General features: G+C 40.2%; 1 protein-coding gene and 1 long non-coding RNA gene across 2 annotated transcripts; both read right to left on the bottom strand.

Moving 5' to 3' along the window:
• Nucleotides 1-13,882: 13,882 nt before the first annotated feature.
• Nucleotides 13,883-14,642, bottom strand: LOC134334785 (uncharacterized). Its single transcript, XR_010015527.1, has 2 exons — nt 14,308-14,642; nt 13,883-14,071 (listed from the first exon to the last, which is right to left on the bottom strand). It is a non-coding gene; the product is annotated as an uncharacterized LOC134334785 (long non-coding RNA).
• A 2,948-nt stretch (nt 14,643-17,590) lies between these two features.
• sst1.1 (somatostatin 1, tandem duplicate 1) lies at nt 17,591-18,786 on the bottom strand. Its single transcript, XM_063016765.1, has 2 exons — nt 18,641-18,786; nt 17,591-17,913 (listed from the first exon to the last, which is right to left on the bottom strand). The coding sequence occupies exons 1-2, from the start codon at nt 18,776-18,778 to the stop codon at nt 17,707-17,709; spliced, it is 345 nt and encodes a 114-aa protein (XP_062872835.1). The 5' UTR covers nt 18,779-18,786; the 3' UTR covers nt 17,591-17,706.
• Between the last annotated feature and the right edge of the window lie 2,779 nt (nt 18,787-21,565).

The following is a 21,565-nucleotide window of genomic DNA, read 5'->3' as shown; positions in this document are numbered from 1 at the left end:
ATCTCTCACCATCTTACAACGTAATAGGAGCTATAACCCAATCATGTGTGAAAGGCACACATGGCCATTGTAATTAATGGTCATTGTGATTTGCATATGGACCTGATCACCGGTTCCATTGTTATGCAATGGGCGGGGATCGGTTGTTATGCAAATCGGCTGCATATAAGGTTGGGTTATTCACCACCAGCTCAGACTGAAGAAGTGGCGAAATGTATCTCTACACCAAACTTGTGTCCAGATGAACAGATTCAACTTTGTGGATTTGTGTGCCTGGATTATTGAGCATGCATCAAAAGATGGAGAGAGTTGGTAGCTGTCAGGGGAAGGTAAAGCTGTGTGTCATCTGCTTAGCAGTGATAAGAGATATTGTATTTCTGGAAAAGGGATCCAAGGGGAAGCATGTATAATGAAAATAAAACAGGGCCCAAAACAGAGCCCTGAGGTACTCCAAAACTGACAGTTGCTGCATTGGAGGAGTAGCTGCCATTTTTAACTAAAATTGTTCTATTTTCTAGGTGGGAGGCAAACCATTTTAAAGCTGAGCCCTTTATACCAGCTGCATACTTAAGATGTTTCAGCAGAATTTTATGGTCTAACATGTCGAAAGCTGCGCTGAGGTTCAACAAAATTAAAGCAGCACACTTTCTACAATGAACAGTAGATCATTAAGCACTTTGAGCAGGATGGAACAGTACCACTGCTTAGAGAGCTGTTGATTATTGACTGGATGCTGGGGCCAACAGTAGCCAATATGTTTTTAAGAAAAAGTGTGGGCATTACATCCACAGAAGAGAATGTGGGCTTCATTTGCATAATTAAGTCTATTAAGTAGGACATCGATACAGAATTGGTCTAGGGCTGCAGAGCTTTCCAGTAAATAGGACAGGTCAGAATCCTGGGGTGGAATGTAAGCTCTAAGAGTGATGATTTTAGATGTGAAGAATTCTAAAAAAAAAAATCCTCACAGGTTTTAGTAGTAGCTGATTGTAAAAATATAGCAGATGGAGTGAAAATAGTGTTGATAGTGTTAAACAAAACCTTACGGTTATGAGATAATGTTGGAAAAATATTTGGATCTGGCTGTTTTTACAGAGTGCTGATAAGTATCCAGTCAATCTTTTAGCATTTAATGGGAAATTTGCAATTTATCCTTCTTCCACTCAGCCTTTCAGCATTTCTGCCTTAAAATTTGAGTATCCCTGTTAAATCATGGCTGGTCATTAAATTCAGACTTTCTACATTTTATTAGGGCTATATAATCCAGGATACTGGTGCAAGAAGCATTAAACATGGAGACCAGCTCATCAGTAGTAAGAACTCAGGAATGGTGCTAGTACAGGGAGCAACTGCATAGGCATCTGAAAACTGTTGGGCAGTATAAGGACCAATATAACGAGAGTGGTACTTAGACCGCAGGGGTTTTGTAAATGAATGTAGGATAGTAGCTTTGAACAGCATAGGGTAGTGGCCAGACAAGCAGATATCAGGTATTTCTATATTATGTACAGCAAAACCATATGATAAAACAAGATCCAAAGTATGTCTACACTCGTGACCATTGACTAGCACAAATTAAATGAATCAAGAAGCTGTAAGAAATCCCCAGCAAGAGATTATTGTAGGCAACAAACATGGATGTTGAAATCACCTACAATTAAGACTTTTTCAGAGCTAGATACTAAGGTTGGTAAAAAAAAGTCAGAGAACTCATGAATAAAATCAGTATTAATTTCTGGGGGCCTGTAGTGCAAAGAGAACAGAGCTAGATCCAGTTTGCAGTTTCCCTAAAATGCATTGCTAGTCCCCCACCCCAACCAGTGTTCCTGGGAACATTAAAAAATCTGTAGTAACAGGGGCAGAGTTCAGCGAATGGACTTAAGTTGCCTAAGGCAGGGGTTTTCAACCTGTGGGGCGCGAGTACATGTCCGAGGGAGCGCGAGTGCCTGTCCAGGGGGCGTGGCATTACGAGATATGTTTACTTCTAAAACTAAAGCAATTCATTATTCACCCACAGAAGACATATTTGATCAGTTTTGCTGACCATGCACAAATGCACGTTTAATGTTAACTGAAAAAAACCCTTAAAAATAGGGCTAACAGTGAAGATAAGTGACAAAAACAATGACTGCTGTTATAGGATGTGTGTGTGTCTTTAAGAGAGGTGTAGGATATGCTCTGTTCAAAGTGTCGCTATAAGTGAGTCAGGAGTCAATTTATTTGAACAGCGTCACAGATTCACGGTCGACACACAGAGGGGGGCGCATGTCCAAAAAGGTTGATAACCCCTGGCCTAAGGTGAGCCAAGTCAACGTCACAAATAGAAGGTGCGGAAAACAAAAAAGTCATTGAGAATAAAAGTTTTATTTACTAGTGATCAAGCATTTATTAAGCATGTTTTAATTTATTTATTAAGATATGGGCTTGATGATGCCTCTTTGGGTAGCCTATAAATAAGAAAAACATTTCCAATGTTTTCACTGATCAACGTCACTGGATTTTGTCAATATAAAAAAACATTTCATATTTGATGTCTGCAACACACGCAAAAAAGATGAATGTTTAGCACTGTGTTCCTTCATCTTTAGTAATGAACCTTTTTAATGGTTTGGGAATTGAGAACACTAAATGCTGTTTTGTAAGTGTAATCTTTCTCAATTCTTGCTTGATATGAGACTTCAGCTGCTCAGCAGTCCATGCTCGTTGTTGACCGATTCTCTACTCATGATGCACAAAATTTTTTTAAGAGAACACAGATCTGGTCTGCATACAGACCATTCGGGGATATGCACTCTGTGTCTATGAAGTCACGCTGTTGTAGTGTGTATAGAATAAACCCTGGCATTTTCTTGTTAAAATAACCATGGACCTCCCAGGAAAAGACGTTGCCTAGATACCGGCATGTCTCACTAAAATTATAAAAATATACGCCTTCATCAATGGTGCCTTCACAATTATGAAAGTCACCCATGCTGTGGGCAGTGATGCACCACAATGCCATGTAGGCTTTTGCTGATAACAGTCTAGATGGTCCTAGTCACCTAGTCATAGTCTTTGTCACTGAAAACTAAATGTTCTTTTTCTAGAAAAATGTGGACTTAACTAATACAAAATACTGTATGTTTCCATTGTCTTACAGTCAAGTCAAATGTGTTTGTATAGTGCTTTTTACAATTTATATGGTCTCAAAGCAGACTCCAGAACCAAAAAAACGACGGCAACAGTAGCAAGAAAAAAAAAGACTCACTTAAATTTACAACAACAAAACCTTGAGAGGAACCAGACTCAGTAGGGCCAATCCTCTTTGGGTAGCCTACAAAATTAATTAGAATGTGCTAAAATAGACTAGAGTTGTATCAATAACATTGTTTCACTTAAAAAGATAAGTGAGAAACATAAATAATTTAAACAGTTTTTTGTCTTTCAGTTTTAGCACAAAGTTTAAGGTTTTGCACCAGGTTAGACAACAAATAAATGCAAAATGGCACCCACTGTGGTAGATGTCTCTGCACAAAAACATACACACCGGTAACATACAATAGCGAAACACAAAAAAAGGTGTCCAAGTTCCAAATTCACTTTAAGCCTAGCTGACTTAACACCTTGGCACTGGAGGGATCAGCAGCCTGTTGCAGCAGCTCTTACCTTATCTTTTTTGCTCTTTTTGCTCTTTCTTTCTGCTCTTTTTTTGTACACTTTTTTTAATTGTAGTGATATAGTATTTATTTTTAACAAACATGACAACTTATACTCGCAACAAGCTTCTGCAGTACCGGAAGGGAGCTGGTGTCCCCTCTGCTCACATACCTGAGGAGATATGGAGACAACCCCGTCGTGGAAAAAGAGCTGGAGTGAAGGAACGGGAGAGGATTAAGAAGAACAGGAGAATTAAAGCTTTCTTCCTACAATCATTTTTGGAAATGTAGGGTCTCTCGCTAACAAGGTGAAGGAACTATCAGCTTTGGTAAACAAGCAGTGAATCTACATGGAATGTAGCCTACTGTGCTTCATGGAAACATGGCTGCATGAAAATGTACTGGATAGTCTAATTGAATTAGCTGGTTTCTCGCTAGTTCGAGCAGACAGAGGGAAGCAAAGCGGTAAGAAGAGAGGAGGAGGTCTTGCTGTATTTGTCAACTCAAAGTGGTGTAATCCCGGAAATGTGACTGTGAAGGAATGTATCTGCACTCCAGATATTGAACTTCTGGCTGTAGGTTGGAGACCATACTATTTACCGCGGGAGTTCTCACACACCATTGCTATTGTTGTTTACATCCCAAGAATTCTTGTTTACATCCAAGAACGCCAGAGGCATAATTCACTCAATCACCCCTCAAAGTGATCTGTGGTCTCCCTCTCTTCTGTACTGACCAACTTTAAACAGTATGTCAACTGTGCAACGAGAGAGAACAAGATCATGTTTATTTTTTATGTGAATGTGAAAGGGCATACAGTTCCTCTGCTCTGCTCAGATTCACCTGAGCAAAGCAGAGCAGAGCAGTGGCCATCTACAAGCCCCTGGTTTTACAACAGATGCCCAGCACAAAGATTGTTAAAGTTTGGTCCAGAGCAGCAGAGGAGACTCCTGAAGTGCTTCCAGAACACAGACTGGGAACTATTCCAGAATGACTTCGGAGAGGACATCTAGGGCCTCTCTCACTGCATCACGGACTTCATCCGCTTCTGTGATGACACTATTGTACCCACCAAGATGGTTTGCTGCTTCCACACCAACAAACCGTAGATAAGCAAAGAAATTAAAAACGTTCTCAACAGGAAGAAGAGGGCCTTCATGTTTAAGGACAGGGAGGAACTTTGGGCTGTTCGAAGGGAACTTAAGAGGAAACTATGAGAGGCTAGAAACTGCTACAGGGAGAAGATTGAGGCTAAAATGGGACAGAACAACACAAGAGAGGTGTGGAACGGGATTAAGCAGATGACAGGCTGCGCATGGAGTACAGGGAGTTCTGAAGTTTCAATCTGAGCGAAACCTGTTCTTCAATAGGTTTGACACAGCCCCCACCACTGGGTGCTCAGACAGTGAGGCCAGGTTTCCACTTAACACCTATACCCCCATTCACACCTCTGCTGAAGTCACTGCATTACAACCCATTGACAGCTCTGCCCTCTAACCCTCTCTCAGCAGACAACTGACCTCTAAGGACAGCCTAGACTCTTCTACCAGCTCCCCTCAAGCAAACATTAACATAACACTAGACAATGGCAATTTACCACTCACACTATCTCCTCTACCAACTATTCACCAACGGTCAGAAACCCACAGCTATGTGCAAACTCCTTCACCACCATGCCCTACATTCACTATCAACCAGGTACAGCGGGCGCTCTCCAGGCTTACGAGAAGCAAAGCCAGTGGACATGATAACATTGACCCCAGGATGTTAAAGGTATGTGCTTGGCAGCTGGCAGTTCCCCTACAGCACCTCTTTAATCTCTTTCTGAGACTGAAGAAGGTGCCTACACTGTGGAAGACCTCCTGCATCATTTTGGTGCTGAAAAAGAATCGTCCCAGCAATCTCAATGACTACAGACCTGTGGCTCTGACATCACACGTCATGAAGACCTTTGAGAGGCTGGTTCTTGATTTCAGATGTCCTGGACCCACTGCAGTTTGCTAGCCGACCACACATTGGCGTGGATGATGCTATTTACATTTTACATTTTCATCATTTATATGACACACAAGGCCCTCTCTCACTTGGACAAGCAGGGAAGCACTGTGAGAATTATGTTCTTTGACTTGTCTAGTGCCTTCAATACCATCCAGCCCTGACTATGTCAGAGTGGATGGCTGTGTTTCTGAGTCTGTTATCTGCAACACTGGTGCACCCCAAGGAACTGTACTAGCACCATTCCTCTTCACTGTCTACACCTTTGATTTCCAATTTAACTCTGGGTCCTGCCACCTCCAGCAGTTTTCTGAACTCCTCCATTGTTGGATGTATCACCAGGGGCAACGGGGAGGAGTACAGAGGACTGATCGAGAGCTTCACTTCATGTTGCAGTGAAAATTATTTGAAGCTCAACATCAAAGGTAGATTACCAGAGGAACAGAAGCTCCCCCTGTTCCGGTTTTCATACAGGGGAAGAATCAGAATCAGAATCAGAATCAGCTTTATTCGCCAAGTATGTTTACACACACAAGGAATTTGTTTCCGGCTGTTGTTAGCTCTCTACAATTTATAAACACAATATACAGACAAGACTTTGTAGACTCTCTACAATTTACAAACAATACAATATACAGACAAGACTATGTAGACAATGTACAAATTTACATGTTCAGCAGAATTTGCATATGTACAGAAAATATAAAAATAGTGTAAAATAAATAGTTGAGTAAGGTAAGATGCAGTTACGGTATTATACAGCATGTATGAAGTGCAGTGTGGCATGTAAACAACAGTAAACAGCAGTTCAATTTTTGTTATTGATGAGTTTGATGGCATTTGGAAAGAAACTGTTACAGTGTCTGTTTGATTTTGTGTTCAGGGCTCTGTAGCGCCTGCCAGAGAGTAGGAGGTTAAAGAGTTTGTGTCCAGGGTGTGAGAAGTCTGTGATAATTTTTTCTGCCCGGTTTCTGGTCCTTGTTGTGTATAAGTCCTGAAGGGTGGGCAAAGGACCACCGATGATTTTTGCCGCTCTATCCACCACTCTTTGTAATCTGCATCTGTCCTGTTTTGTGGCTGAACTGAACCACACTGTGATGGATGTGCACAGGACAGATTCAATGACTGCGGTGTAGAACTGTTTCATCAGCTCCTGTGGTAAACCGTGTTTCCTCAGTTGATGCAGAAAGTACATCCTTTGCTGGGCCTTTTTGAGGATGGAGTTGGTGTTGGCCTCCCACTTTAGGTCATTGGAAATAGTAGTTCCCAAGAACCTGAAGGTCTCCACGGTAGACACAGTGCTGTTGAATATGGTGATGGGGAGCAGTGTCGAAGGTTTCTTTTTAAAATCCACTGTCATCTCTACAGTCTTTAGTGTGTTCAGCTCTAGGTTGTTCTGACTGCACCAGAGCACCAGCCGATCAATCTCCTGCCGATACGCAGACTCATCTCCATCCTGGATTAGTCCAATGATCGTAGTGTCATCTGCAAACTTTAGAAGTTTCACTGTTGGGTCTGTAGAGGTACAGTCATTAGAGTAGAGAGAAAATAGCAGTGGAGAGAGGACACAGCCCTGTGGTGCACCAGTGCTGACTGTTCTTATGGTAGATGTAATATCTCCCAGCCTCACCTGTTGTGTCCGGTCTGTCAGAAAGCTGGTGATCCACTGACAGATGGCGGGGGATACACTGTGCTGAGACAGTTTGAGGTGAAGGAGTTCTGGTATGATGGTGTTAAACGCTGAGGTAAAATCCACAAAAAGGATTCTTACATAAGTCCGTGGGCTGTCCAGATGTTCTAAGATGTACTGCAATCCCATGTTGACTGCATCATCCACCGACCTGTTTGCCCGGTAGGCAAACTGCAGAGGGGCCAGTGATGTTCTTCAGATGTGTCATAACCAGTCGTTCGAAGGATTTCATGACCACAGATGTTAAAGCAACAGGTCTGTAGTCATTAAGTCCTGTGATGGAGGGTTTCTTGGGAATTGGGATGATGGTGGAGCGTTTGAAGCAGGATGGGACTTCACACAGCTCCAGTGACTCGTTGAAGATCTTTGTAAAAATAGGAGCCAGTTGGTCTGCACAGGCTTTGAGACATGACGGTGAGACTCCATCTGGGCCTGGTGCCTTCCTGGTTTTTTGTCTTTGGAAGAGTCATCTCACGTCCATCTCACCTATTTGTAATGCAGATTGTGTATCCATGGGGGAATGTGTGGTGATAGCTGATGGTGTGATATAATCTGTTGATGTGCAGGGGTGGAGGGTGGGTGTGAATGTGTCCTTCTCAAACCTACAATAGAAAACATTAAGGTCATCAGCCAGGTCTTTGTTTGCCTCAATGGGGTTGGGTGATCTCCTGTAGTTGGTTATCTCTTGCAGGCCTATCCATACTGATGTAGAGTCGTTGGCTGAAAATCTGTTTTTCAGCTTTTCAGTGTAGCTGTTTTTGGCGGCTCTGATCTCTTTGTTCAGCATGTTCCTGGCCTGTGTGTACAGGGATCTGTCCCCACTTCTGTAGGCATCCTCCTTTGCTTGACGAAAGTTTTTTAATTTTGCTGTAAACCATGGTTTGTCGTTGTTGTATTTGCAGAAGGTTTTGGTGGGCACACAAATGTCCTCGCAAAAGCTAATGTACGATGTCACAGTGTCAGTGAGTTCATCCAAACTGTTGGTTGCAGTCTCAAAAACACTCCAGTCAGTACAGTCAAAACAGTCCTGCAGTTCCTGCTTTGCCTCGCTGGTCCACTTCTTCACAGTTTTAAGCACAGGCTTAGCTGATTTAAGTTTCTGCCTGTATGTTGGAACAAGATGAACCAAGCAGGGATCAGAATGTCCCAGAGCTGCACGGGGCACAGAGCGGTACGCATCTTTAATTACAGTATAGCAGTGGTCCAATGTATTATTGCCCCTGGTGGGACAATTGATGTGTTGTCTGTATTTTGGAAGTTCGTGGTTCAGTTTTGCCCTGTTAAAGTCCCCAAGTATGATAAAAAGTGAGTCTGCATATTTCTGCTCCAAGCAGGTTATCTGGTCAGCCAGGCTTTTCTGTGCAGCATCCACATTAGCCTGAGCTGGGATGTAAACACCGACCAAGATAAAGGAGGAGAACTCCCGTGGTGAATAAAACGGCTTGCAGTTAATAAACAATGTTTCTAAATCCGGGCTGCAGTGTTTGTTTAATACTGTGACATCTGTGCACCAGTTTTCATTGATGTAAAAACATATTCCACCACCTTTAGTTTTACCTGAGAGTCCCGTTACGCGATCCGCTCGGTGTAGATGAAAGCCCGGCAGAAGTAATCCACTGTCAGGAACGGATTCGCTGAGCCAAGTTTCAGTAAAACAAAGTGCAGCGGAATGTGCAAAGTTTTTTTTTATTTTGTTCAGGAGAAGCAGCTCATCCATTTTGTTGTTTAGAGAGCGGAGGTTCGCCAAGTGAATCGATGGAAGCGCAGTTCTAAATCCTCGCTGTCTGAGTTTCACTAGCTTTCCCCGTCTGCGTCTCCTCCATGCTGCGCATAGAGCCGCTGCTCCACAAACAAAAATGTCCATAAAACTATCCGAGTTTATAAAAATTGGCGAGAAACTGTTAGCGGTAAGCTGCCCGATGTTAAGCAGCTCTTCCCTGGTGTATGTTATTGGGTTTGCATGACAAAACACACATAAAATAAACAAAAACAAAGAAAAAAGCAGAGAGCGCTGTGCCGAGGCTGCCATCCGCGGCGCCATCGAGAAGATGGAGAGGGTGGACTCCTACAAGTACCTTGGGGTAAATATAAACAACAAGCTGGACTGGACACATAATACTGATGCCATCTATAGAAAAGGACAGAGTATACTGTTTTTTCTGAGGAGGCTGCGGTCTTTCAATGTGTGCATCAGACTGCTGAAGGCTTTTTATCAGTCTGTGGTGGCCAGCGCCCTCTTTTTTGCTGTAATGTGCTGGGGTGGTGGCATCAAGGCTGGAGATGCCAACAAACTAAATAAGCTGGTGAGGAAGCCAGTTCTGTTGTGGGTCTACAGCTGGACAGTCTGGAGGTAGTATGTGAGAGAAGAACAAAGGACAAAATTTGGGCCATCCTGGGTAATCCTTTACACCCTCTCAGTGATGAACTATGGCAGCTGGGCAGTTCTTTCAGTCATAGGCTAATTCCACAGAAGAGCAAGACAGAGCGCTTCAGATGTTCTTTTGTGACAACTACCTTCAGACTGCATAACAATAGCAGATAATACACAGACTGTCCTCACACTGACAAGCCAACCCCATACAATAACTCAAGAATTTTCCCAGCACTGGACTCTACATTTCATTGTACACACATACTGTATATATACTGTATATTTACATACAGAATATATAGTGTTTTATTATATAATTGTAATTACCATATTGATGTATGATAGTAATTGCATCTCATAGCTAATATATATATTTTTATTTTCTTATTTTTATTTTATTCTACTCTATTTTTATTTACTCTGTTTACTGTACTTACACTGTACTGGAGCTGCTGTAACACTCGAATTTCCCCCATGGGATCAATAAAGGAATCTTATCTTATCTTAAACTGCTTTTTGTAAGGGGACTCTAACCAGCAAGGCCCAGCAGCACTGAGTGAACACCACAGCTAGAGAACAGAGCGACTGAAGCAGAAACGAGGCAAGAGAGGTGGGCTACATGCTACACTAAAAGCTAGAGCTAACTGACCACCGCTACCTAGCCTACTGGTAGTGAAAGTTTGCTGACTCAAAAACAAGCTGGACCGGCTCAGGGCCAGGATCACAACACAACTTGAAAAAAGAGAATGGTGTGCTTTTATTTTCTTTGAGACCTGGCTTTTAAACAGTGTGCCTGATTCTGCAGTGCAACTACAGACACACTCACTCTATCGCAGAGACTGGACAGCAAAGTTAAGGAAAAACAGAAGGTGGCTGTGTTTGTGGTTACATCAACCACAGGTGGCATATGGACGTTAAAGTGGTAAATAAACACCGTTCATTTGATGCTGAGCTGTTATTACTAAAGTGCAGACACTTCCATTTACAACTACTGTGTTTTAACTAGCTGTTTATATTCTTGGTGCCACATGCCAAGTCAGTGCTTGGGCTGCTGTTTGACATCATCTGCAAACCCAGTCAAACCCAAACACTGTGTTAATAGATCCTAACGACTTTAATACCATCAACATGTACAGTTTCCAAGCAGAGAGAAAGACACTTGCTATGTGTACAGCAATGTAAAGGACACGAACAAAGCTGTTTCTCGCCCACAATTTGGACAGTCTATCTAGCATACAGACAAATCTTCAAGCAACCCCCCCCCCATGAGTAAATACACAGCTCAAAAAATTAAGGAAACACTTAATCATCACAGTATAACACAAAGTCAGTTAAACCTCAAGGATATCAATCTGCCCAGTTAGAAAGCATAAGCGATTGTGAATCAAGTTCACCTGCTTTGGTGCAAATGAAAGTAACAACAGGTGCAGCGGAGAGGCAACAGCAAGACAACCCTCAAAAGGGGAATGGTTTTAAATGTGGTGGCCACAGACAAACACTCTCCTTATCCTTCCTGACCGATTCTTCTCTAGTTTTGCATTTTGCTAGTGTCCTTGTCACTACTGGTAGCATGAGGTGGTACCTGCAACCCTTTCAGGTTCTTTTCTGCATTAATGCTGCCATCACAGAAGTGTAAACGACCTTTGCCAAGGGCACTGACACAGCCCCATACCATGAAAGACCCTGGCTTTTGGACTTGTTGCTATTAATAGTCTGGATGGTCCATATTTTGTCTTTGGTCTGGAGCACACGACATCCATTTTTCCCCAAAAAAGACCGGGAATGCTGATTCATCTTACCACAATACACGTTTCCACTGTGTGATGGTCCATCCTAGATGCCTCCAAGCCCAGAGAAGTCGACGTCGCCTCTGGACATGGTTCACAAAGTGTTTCATTTTTGCACAGTAAAGTTTTAAGTGGCATTTGTGCATGTAACTCTGTATTGTAGTGCTTGACAAAGATTTGACAAAGTTATCCCTTGTCCATGTGATTATATCAGCTATTGTTGAGTGATGGTTCTTGATGCAGTGCCGTCTGAGGGATTGAAGATCACAGGCATTCAGCAAGCTTGTGCCCTTGGCTTTTACGCACTAACATTCTTTCCAATTCCTTGAATCTTTTAATGCTATTATGCACTGTAGAGGGAGAAATATGCAAATTCTTCCAATCTTTCTTTGAGGTTCATTGTTTTTAAACATTTCAATAATTTTCTCACACATTTGTTGACAAACTGGAAATCCTCTGGCCATCTTTGCTCATCAAAGGCTCAGCCTTTCCTGGATGCTGCTTTTGTACCAAACCATGATTACAATCACCTGTTGAAATCACCTATTTGGAATCACATCATTATTTAGTTTTTTCACCTCATTACTAGCCCTAAATTGCCCCCGTCCAAACTTTTTTGGAACGTGTTGTAGACCTGAAATGCAGGAATGGAGGTTTATTGATAAATTAAATAAAGTTGAGCAGACAAAACATAAATTATCTGGGTTCAAACTGTCTGCAATCAAATAAAAGTAAAAGTAAATGTAAGGAACACTGCATTTTTATTTTATTTGCTGTCTACTACTGTCCCAACTTTTTCTGATTTGGGGTTGTATATCAGTAAAGATTTTCAGCTTGAATCTTTTGTTCATCGAGATCCAATGTGTGATTTAAGTGGATTTTTGTAACAGTGCAATTAAAGTGTGGAATGATGCTACAGGACTGCTTTAATAGTACTAATTTTGAGTTTTTCAAAAATGCTGCAATGCGAGAGGACTGTTCTAGTCCTCTAGACTGATCAGGAGGAAGATGCAACAGGACTGCAACACATCACAAACATTTAGAATAAGAGTAATAAGGAAATGAACAGATGGACTAAATAATTTGTATTCCCACTTTAATGCCTTTAACACGGTATCACACTGTGGTAATCAAAGAAAGAATGGGTCACTCTCAGGAGCTCAGTGAATTTCCAGCGTGGTACAGTGATAGGATGCCACCTGTGCAACAAGACCAGTCGTAAAATTTCCTCGCTACTACATATTCCACAGTCAACTGTCAGTGCTATTATAACAAAGTGGAAACAATTGGGAACAACAGCAACTCAGCCACGAAGTGTTAGGCCACGTAAAATTACAGAGCGGGTTCAGCGGATGCTGAGGCGCATAGTTCGCAGAGGTCGCAAACTTTCTGCAGAGTCAATTGCTACAGACCTCCAAACTTCATGTGGCCTTCAGATTAGCTCAAGAACAGTGCGTAGAGAGCTTCATGGAATGGGTTTCCATGGCCGAGCAGCTGCATCCAAGCCTCACATCATCGAGCGCAATGCAAAGCGTTGGATGCAGTGGTGTAAAGCACGCCGCAAGTAGAGCAGTGGAGACGTGTTCTCTGGAGTGACGAATCACGCTTCTCTGTCTGGCAATCCGATAGACGAGTCTGGGTTTGGCGGTTGCCAGGAGAACGGTACTTGTCTGACTGCGTTGTGCTAAGTGTAAAGTTTGGTGGAGGGGAGATTATGGTGTGGGGTTGTTTTTCAGGAGTTGGGCTCGGCCCTTTAGTTCCAGTGAAAGGAACTCTTAATGCTTCAGCATACCAAGAGATTTTGGACAATTGCATGCTCCCAACTTTGTGTGAACAGTTTGGGGATGGCCCCTTCCTGTTCCAACATGACTGCGCACCAGTGCACAAAGCAAGGTCCATAAAGACACGGATGAGCGAGTTTGGTGTGGAAGAACTTGACTGGTTGTGACCTCAACCCAATAAAACAACTTTAGGATGAATTAGAGCGGAGACTGCAAGCCAGGCCTTCTCGTCCAACATCAGTGTCTGACCTCACAAATGCGCTTCTGGAAGAATGGTAAAAAATTCCCATAAACACACTCCTAAACCTTGTGGAAAGCCTTCCTACACTGTAAGCCCGGATGAGTTCAACCTACTTAAAAAATTTGGGGAAACCGCTTGCCTTAAAAAAGTTAAGTAATTTATAATGAAAACTTGAGTTAGCATAACTTAAATCATTAAGTTATTACATCTAAAAGGCAAGTTGATTAAACTTTATTTTTTTTGTTATACCAACTGGTTTCCCCAATAATTCTACTTATTATCTTGAGCTCAATGGACAAAAATAGTGATTTCTTCTTAGTTTTCATGTTAATTACGCTTTACATATCAATTAGAAATGTTTATAGAAAAACAGACAGAATAATAACATTCTTTTTCTTTATTTCACTTCAGAAGTATTTACTTAAAATACAACATGTCAATAAAACATCTTAAAAACTGTACAAGCTGTATATAAAGTTCTGATGAAACACAAACAGCTCTTCACAGTAACCATGAACCTGTACTCAGTTTCACACAGCAAGCTGATTTCTTAACGTTTGGCTGCAGCTCTCTAAAACAAAAAAAACAAAAAACAAGAAACAGAAGTATTAATATCAACATTAATACCATTCATTTAAGGAATAAAATAAAGCAAGCCAGCACACTCTTTGCTTCGTATGAAGGCTAGCATGCTAGCATGTAGCCTAAACACGGGGAAATAAAGCAGCGCTGTTTGAATATTTATTTAGTGTCAACATTAAGATCATTTATTTGAAACAAAATTGTTAAGTAAAGTACAACACTTACCAAAATTAGACGGAAGATGAAAAAGTCCCATCAGACTGGTGTACATGCTACTCAAAAATAGCATAATGAGAAAGAAAATGTTCGTCCATTTAGTTTAACAAAGGTTCCACTTCACAAAAGACAAGTTTACTTTTGCAAAAAGCCTTAAATGAAAAGTAAAAAGTAATTTGCAACAATAGGATATAAAAGTTAAAACAAATGGCTACCCGAACACAAGAAAATCATTTTTGCCTGATTCACCAACAGCAAGCTGAAAAAAGGCGGACTTACACGTAAATGGTGGGCGTTTTTCTGTTGAATTACCTTAACTTAACTTCTTTAAGTTAATCTGATAGAAAAGTCTTTTTTTTTTGTTTAGTAAACTTAAATCTTTTAGCACATTTAAATGTGTACTCAAATGAGTACAATGTACTCTGCATTTTATAGTAGGGCAAAAAAAACTTAAATATTTGATGTATGTTGTACTAAAAATGTTTGATTAGATATAAAGTCCGGGCTAACAGTGTAGAAGAGTTGAAGCTGTTATAGCTGCAAAGGGTCATCATATTAAACCCTTTGGATTAAGAATGGGATGTCACTCAAGTTCATATAACGCAGATGAGCGAATACTTTTGGCAATATAGTGTATATACTGTATATATATATATATACATACAGGGGTTGGACAATGAAACTGAAACACCTGTCATTTTAGTGTGGGAGGTTTCATGGCTAAATTGGACCAGTAAGAGCAGAGTGTGAAGGTTCAATTAGCAGGGTAAGAGCACAGTTTTGCTCAAAATATTGCAATGCACACAACATTATGGGTGACATACCAGAGTTCAAAAGAGGACAAATTGTTGGTGCACGTCTTGCTGGCGCATCTGTGACCAAGACAGCAAGTCTTTGTGATGTATCAAGAGCCACGGTATCCAGGGTAATGTCAGCATACCACCAAGAAGGACAAACCACATCCAACAGGATTAACTGTGGACGCAAGAGGAAGCTGTCTGAAAGGGATGTTCGGGTGCTAACCCGGATTGTATCCAAAAAACATAAAACCACGGCTGCCCAAATCACGGCAGAATTAAATGTGCACCTCAACTCTCCTGTTTCCACCAGAACTGTCCGTCGGGAGCTCCACAGGGTCAATATACACGGCCGGGCTGCTATAGCCAAACCTTTGGTCACTCGTGCCAATGCCAAACGTCGGTTTCAATGGTGCAAGGAGCGCAAATCTTGGGCTGTGGACAATGTGAAACATGTATTGTTCTCTGATGAGTCCACCTTTACTGTTTTCCCCACATCCGGGAGAGTTACGGTGTGGAGAAGCCCCAAAAAAGCGTACCACCCAGACTGTTGCATGCCCAGAGTGAAGCATGGGGGTGGATCAGTGATGGTTTGGGCTGCCATATCATGGCATTCCCTTGGCCCAATACTTGTGCTAGATGGGCGCGTCACTGCCAAGGACTACCGAACCATTCTGGAGGACCATGTGCATCCAATGGTTCAAACATTGTATCCTGAAGGCGGTGCCGTGTATCAGGATGACAATGCACCAATACACACAGCAAGACTGGTGAAAGATTGGTTTGATGAACATGAAAGTGAAGTTGAATATCTCCCATGGCCTGCACAGTCACCAGATCTAAATATTATTGAGCCACTTTGGGGTGTTTTGGAGAAGCGAGTCAGGAAACGTTTTCCTTCACCAGCATCACGTAGTGACCTGGCCACTATCCTGCAAGAAGAATGGCTTAAAATCCCTCTGACCACTGTGCAGGACTTGTATATGTCATTTCCAAGACGAATTGACGCTGTATTGGCCGCAAAAGGAGGCCCTACACCATACTAATAAATTATTGTGGTCTAAAACCAGGTGTTTCAGTTTTATTGTCCAACCCCTATATACAGTATATATATAATATGATCTACAGTATCAAACTAAGATCTAATAGAATTCGAAAAAAGATTGTTATCAAAGACTGTTTAGGCTCTGTGGTTGGGTCTAAGTTATAAAATGATTCATGAATATTATTTCTGTGTAAACTTTTTCATAAACCTGTCCATTCTTGTCTTTTAATGAGATTTTCAGCATCTTCATCTCTTCATATAGTCAAATAATTTTTTGACAACCTTTGACAAGAAATAAAAAATCTGAAATGTAAAATACGGATTTTTAACCGTTATCTAATAAAATAAATTCACTTTCACAATAAACCATTCTTCCACAAATGTAGTCTATCCATTTTATAAAGAAATAGTAATTGCTATGATGATGGTAATAAGCTCAACACCGCGGTAGGCATTACATAAATGTGGTATTGTTGTAATATGGTTATCATCAGCTTAAAGTACAGGAAAAAAATACCTAAAACAGAATATTTACACTGGTACAATGTTAATGTGAGACACACTAGTCCATACTATGTGGAAGATCAGAAACCTTTAGAATTAAAAAATAGAGAGAAGCAGCATGAATAGCATGAAGTAAATGACTCACATTTTGAAGGAACTACAGAAGGCATAGGTAAAAAATAAAAGTATAGTTAAAAGTGCAAAAAATTAAAAGTTAAAGTGTGTGAAAGAAAGAAAGAAAGAAAGAAAGAAAGAAAGAAAGAAAGAAAGAAAGAAAGAAAGAAAGAAAGAAAGAAAGAAAGAAAGAAAGAAAGAAAAACTGTATATGATAAATAAATAGGTTTTTTTTGGACATCTTGTTTACTTTTACATAGTTTTAGACTTGTTAAATAAACATCTACATTGTAAGCATGATTTGTCTTTTTAATACTGGTAAGGATATTGGTGATGGAACATAATTTAACATAAATTAGTACACTGTTTAACTATTATTCTTAGAAATACATTATGCTAAACTTTAATAAGCATACAGTCAAACTTTATTAATAAAATTGATTGTGATTGTGTTAAAAAAAGACAACTCTTATAGGGATAAAGGATTTAGCTGGCTAAGTAAAACTAGGTTTTGTATCTTAGGACTTTTTGTAAAAAGGACAGCAGAGAGGTGTAAGGGTGTCAAAAAAAGAGATTTTTGATAAGCTAACAACCATATATAATCACATGTGTTTAAGCTTAATTCCTTTTTTACTTCTTTTTTCACACTTAAGAAATATTACTGTTTACCTCATAAGTTTGTTAAAACAGACATTGTAAAAAAAAGATTTGGAAGACATTTATTTTGAATCATGTGTAACTAGTAGATTTATCATTTAGTAGAATTTTATTGTTGTAATAAATGTATTTTTTTTTAATTATAACAAAAACAAAAAGAAAAAACAAGAATCCCTTGTTAATGGGAACATTTTTATTTTTCTTGTTCACAATTTTTTAGACATTTGTTTGTGAAAACCAAAAGACAAAAAAAGACAAATGTGTAAAAATAGACAATTTCTTGACAGCTGATTAGCACGACGTAAAAGTTTTCCAGAAGAAATTTTTGCAGCCAGCTTTGCGCTCGCGGGGAGCGAGCATAGGACCAGCAGCGCGCTCTAGCTCCTGGCGCACGTCATCGCTCTCTGCGCCGCGTGACAGATCGTCTGATTCCATCACCTCGTTTTCTGATTGATTCAGTTCCGCCAGTAGTTCTGCGAGCGTGTATCTTGTGAGATCCTGTTCAGATGCATGCAGTCAGTAATTACATTTATTTTGAATCAGTTTAGCAATTTGAAACCTATTGGTGCAGAATTTCGTCATATACATATATATATATATATATATATATATATATATATATATATATATATATATATATATATATATATATATATATATATATATATATATATATATTAGTCTACTTATCGAAGAGTGACTTCGATGTTTGAGCAATATTACAAAATAAGCGATGGGTTAAAAAAAGTTTTTCTGGTGATGCACGGCTTGTTGGGCTGCGCGCAAATGTCAGCACATTGGAAAGCTACCGCGCAAGACACCCGGGAAAAAACCATGGTTTATTATTAAAATATAGGTTGCAGAAATTGTGGTTTATATCATGACCCTAAAACAAGTTTAAAAGTACACAAATAATTTTGCCAAATAAATAATTAATAACAAAAAAAAAACAAAAAAAAAACTGATGTAAACCTTTAATTATTGCACTATCTGTTTTGACAGTAATTAATTGGTTAATTAAAACACTAACAAAATATGTAGCAAAACACTATTACAACATTAAAATAATATTTCATTCATGTTTTATATTTATTTAATGCATGCATGCATTTAATGCATGTTCTACACATATTTGGGGAAACGCATAGCATAGAAAACTATCCATCTCATATAACAAACCACATATAACAAACTGCATTTACTTCTTTTTTCTGTTTATCTTTACCTGTTTTCCGAAGATGCCGAAAAGTGACCTTTGCAGAAACTGGCGCAGCTTGGCTTCAGACGGCGCTCCTGTGACAGCGCTGAGGGCAAGCGCAAGTGCCAAAAGCGTCAAAGCGCTCCGGGATCGCGCGGAAAGCATCTTTCAAATCGTTAACGGTGGGAGTAGTGGCTAAAGCAGAATAAACGTTAGTTTTCACTGTCTTGGGTTTTGAGTTACTATTTCTGCCAGATGTTGCTTTTCCTCCCACCTCCAAAACCGAGCTTTTTATTCAGTCCGTTTGACGTCAGCAGGGGAAGGGGTTTGGTCCATGCGTGCAAAAGGTATGCAGATTGACAAAGGTTAATCTCACAGAAATAAGACAGACAAAATACAGGTTTTACAGCCACTCGTTAATTTTCTAATTGAACAATAGCCTATACACAATCGTTTTTGCGTGCGTACGTATGAGCAGTTGAGCGCGTACTTTTGCGTTTGTGAGAGTATAGCCTTAAATCTGAAAGATTTATCCTATTCTATTTTTTTAAGTTTGGGTTTTTAAAAGCTGTGTCGTCTTTTAAAAACCATACACATGTTTTGTACGCACGAAACAATATATCGGAATGTATCAGCGTTACACACACAAAATGGTGTGCTAAATTAGATTTTTACGAATCAATTACGAAGCAATCATTTTAAGCAAGCTGTATATCTTATTTTGTACAGATTGTGACAATGCCCTTCAGTTTGCCGTCAAAGCAGCTTCTTTCCCGTTTGTGGTCTAATGTAGCATAAGTGCCTAAACCTTAATGTCTCAAAAATAACTACTGATAAAACTGTAGTAAAATTTTAATAGATGCTCTGTGATGAATACAAATGGCAAAAGTTGTCTTTTTTCACAGCAGCTGAATGGCTCCTATTACCATTTTTGATACAAATACAGATCCGAATCTGTCCAGATCTAGCTTGACATTATTAAATCTAGCCCAGATCCAGCCAAGTTCCCATCTGTCCCAAATGTGGCTCATTTATTTTACATTGATACACTATACGGCCAAAAGTATTTGGACAAATGACCATGGGCTTGTTGGACATCCCATTTCAAAAACAAATGGTATTATAATAAAGTGACCTCTATGTGATATTTTTTGGCAATAAATCTGTTCAGTGGGGCTGAGGTTAGTGTTCTGTGCATGTAACTGGATTTTTTTTTAAATATTGACATAAATGATTTATTACACCTGTTAGCAATTGTGTGGCTAAAACACATAATTATAAGGTGTGTCCCAATATTTTTGTCCATATAGTGTTTATAGTAGCCACTAGTCCATTACCTTAACTGTTGAGATACCACTGCCCTGGCCATTAAATTAAACAATGTTAATGCCAAGTGTTCCAAGTGTTCATGCAACTAAATCCTTTTTAATTAAAAGATTATTTAAATCTTTTATCTAAATAAATTCTATAAATCTATTTTCTGCCTATACATCCCCTGCTCTCCAATGATAGCTTATTCCTTGCAATTTCCCTGAGCTAGCAAGTCATATTTGTGCTGTCTCAATTACGGCATATTTCATAGCCCTCATCTATCTCCCCGTGTGACAACGCCACAGCTAGTTAGCTACCTGTCAGAACTGCTACAGACAAAAACAAGTAGCAGTTCAGTGTCCAAGTACCAATTTGCACTGTAATGCTGAATTCAACTAAAGCATTTAACTCCAGATTAGCACATTCCGACTAGGACAAGCCAAAGAAAACTAAGAATTCCAACTAGGACAGTCTTTGTAACTTCAAGGCGGAAAGTCTGCACACCTCTTTCACCTTCTTCACATTTTATTACATCACATACTCATTCTATGTATAATAGATTGAGTTCATTTTTTTGTCACAAAATTCTACACAAAATAGCCCACAATGACAAAGTGAAAGCAGGTTTTTAGACATTTGTGCTAATTTATTAAAAATCAAAATGTAAAATATCAAATGTACACAAGTGTGCACACCTTTTTACTATGACACCCAAAAGTGAGCTGAGGTGCATTTTGTTTTCACTGATACTGCTTGAGATGTTTCTACAATTTAATTGGAGTCCACCTGTGGTAAATTCAATTGATTGGACATGATTGGGGATTGCCAACACTTGCCTATATAAGGTCCCACAGTTGACAGTGCATATCAGAGCCAACTCCAAGCCATGGGGTCAAAGGAATTATCTGCAGATCTCATAAACAGGATTGTGTCAAGGCATAGATCTGGAGAAGGGTACAGAAAAATTGCTGCAGCTTTACAGGTCCCAAAGAACACAATGGCCACCATCATTCATAAATGAAAATAGTTTGGAACCACCAAAAATCTTCCTAGACCTGGCAGCCCGGCCAGGGAGGTGAGCAGAAACCTGAGGGTCACTCTGACAGAGCTCCAGCGTATCCTTGTGGAGATAGGAGAACCTATCAGAAGATCAACCATCCAGGCAGCACTCCACAAATCACGCCTTTATGTTAGAGTGGCCAGCCAGAAGCCACTCCTTAGTAAAAGGCACATGACTGCCCGCTTGGAGTTTGCCAAAAGGCACCTAGAGGACTCTCAAACCATGAGAAACAAGATTCTCTGGTCTGATGAAACCAAAATGAGAGTTTTTGGCCTGAATACCAAGAGCCATGTCTGGAGGAAACCTGGCTAATGCCATCCCTACAGTGAAGCATGGCGGTGGCAGCATCATGATGTGGGGATGTTTTTCAGCAGCGGGACTGGGGCGACTAGTCCTGATAGAGGGAAAGATATATAAAGCTAAGTACACCGAGATCCTTGAAGAAAACGCTCTGGACCTCAGACTCGGGAGAATATTTACCTTCCAACATGACAATGACCCGAAGCACACAGCCAAGAGAACAAAGGAGTGGCTTTGGAGAAAGTCTGTGAATGTCCTTGAGTGGCCCAGCCAGAGCCTAG

The sequence above is a fragment of the Trichomycterus rosablanca genome, chromosome 20, assembly GCF_030014385.1.
Source record: "Trichomycterus rosablanca isolate fTriRos1 chromosome 20, fTriRos1.hap1, whole genome shotgun sequence".
NCBI classification, from domain to species: domain Eukaryota; kingdom Metazoa; phylum Chordata; class Actinopteri; order Siluriformes; family Trichomycteridae; genus Trichomycterus; species Trichomycterus rosablanca.
The sequence above is the reverse complement of the archived record's forward strand: the minus strand, read 5'-3'. Positions and strand labels throughout refer to the sequence as shown.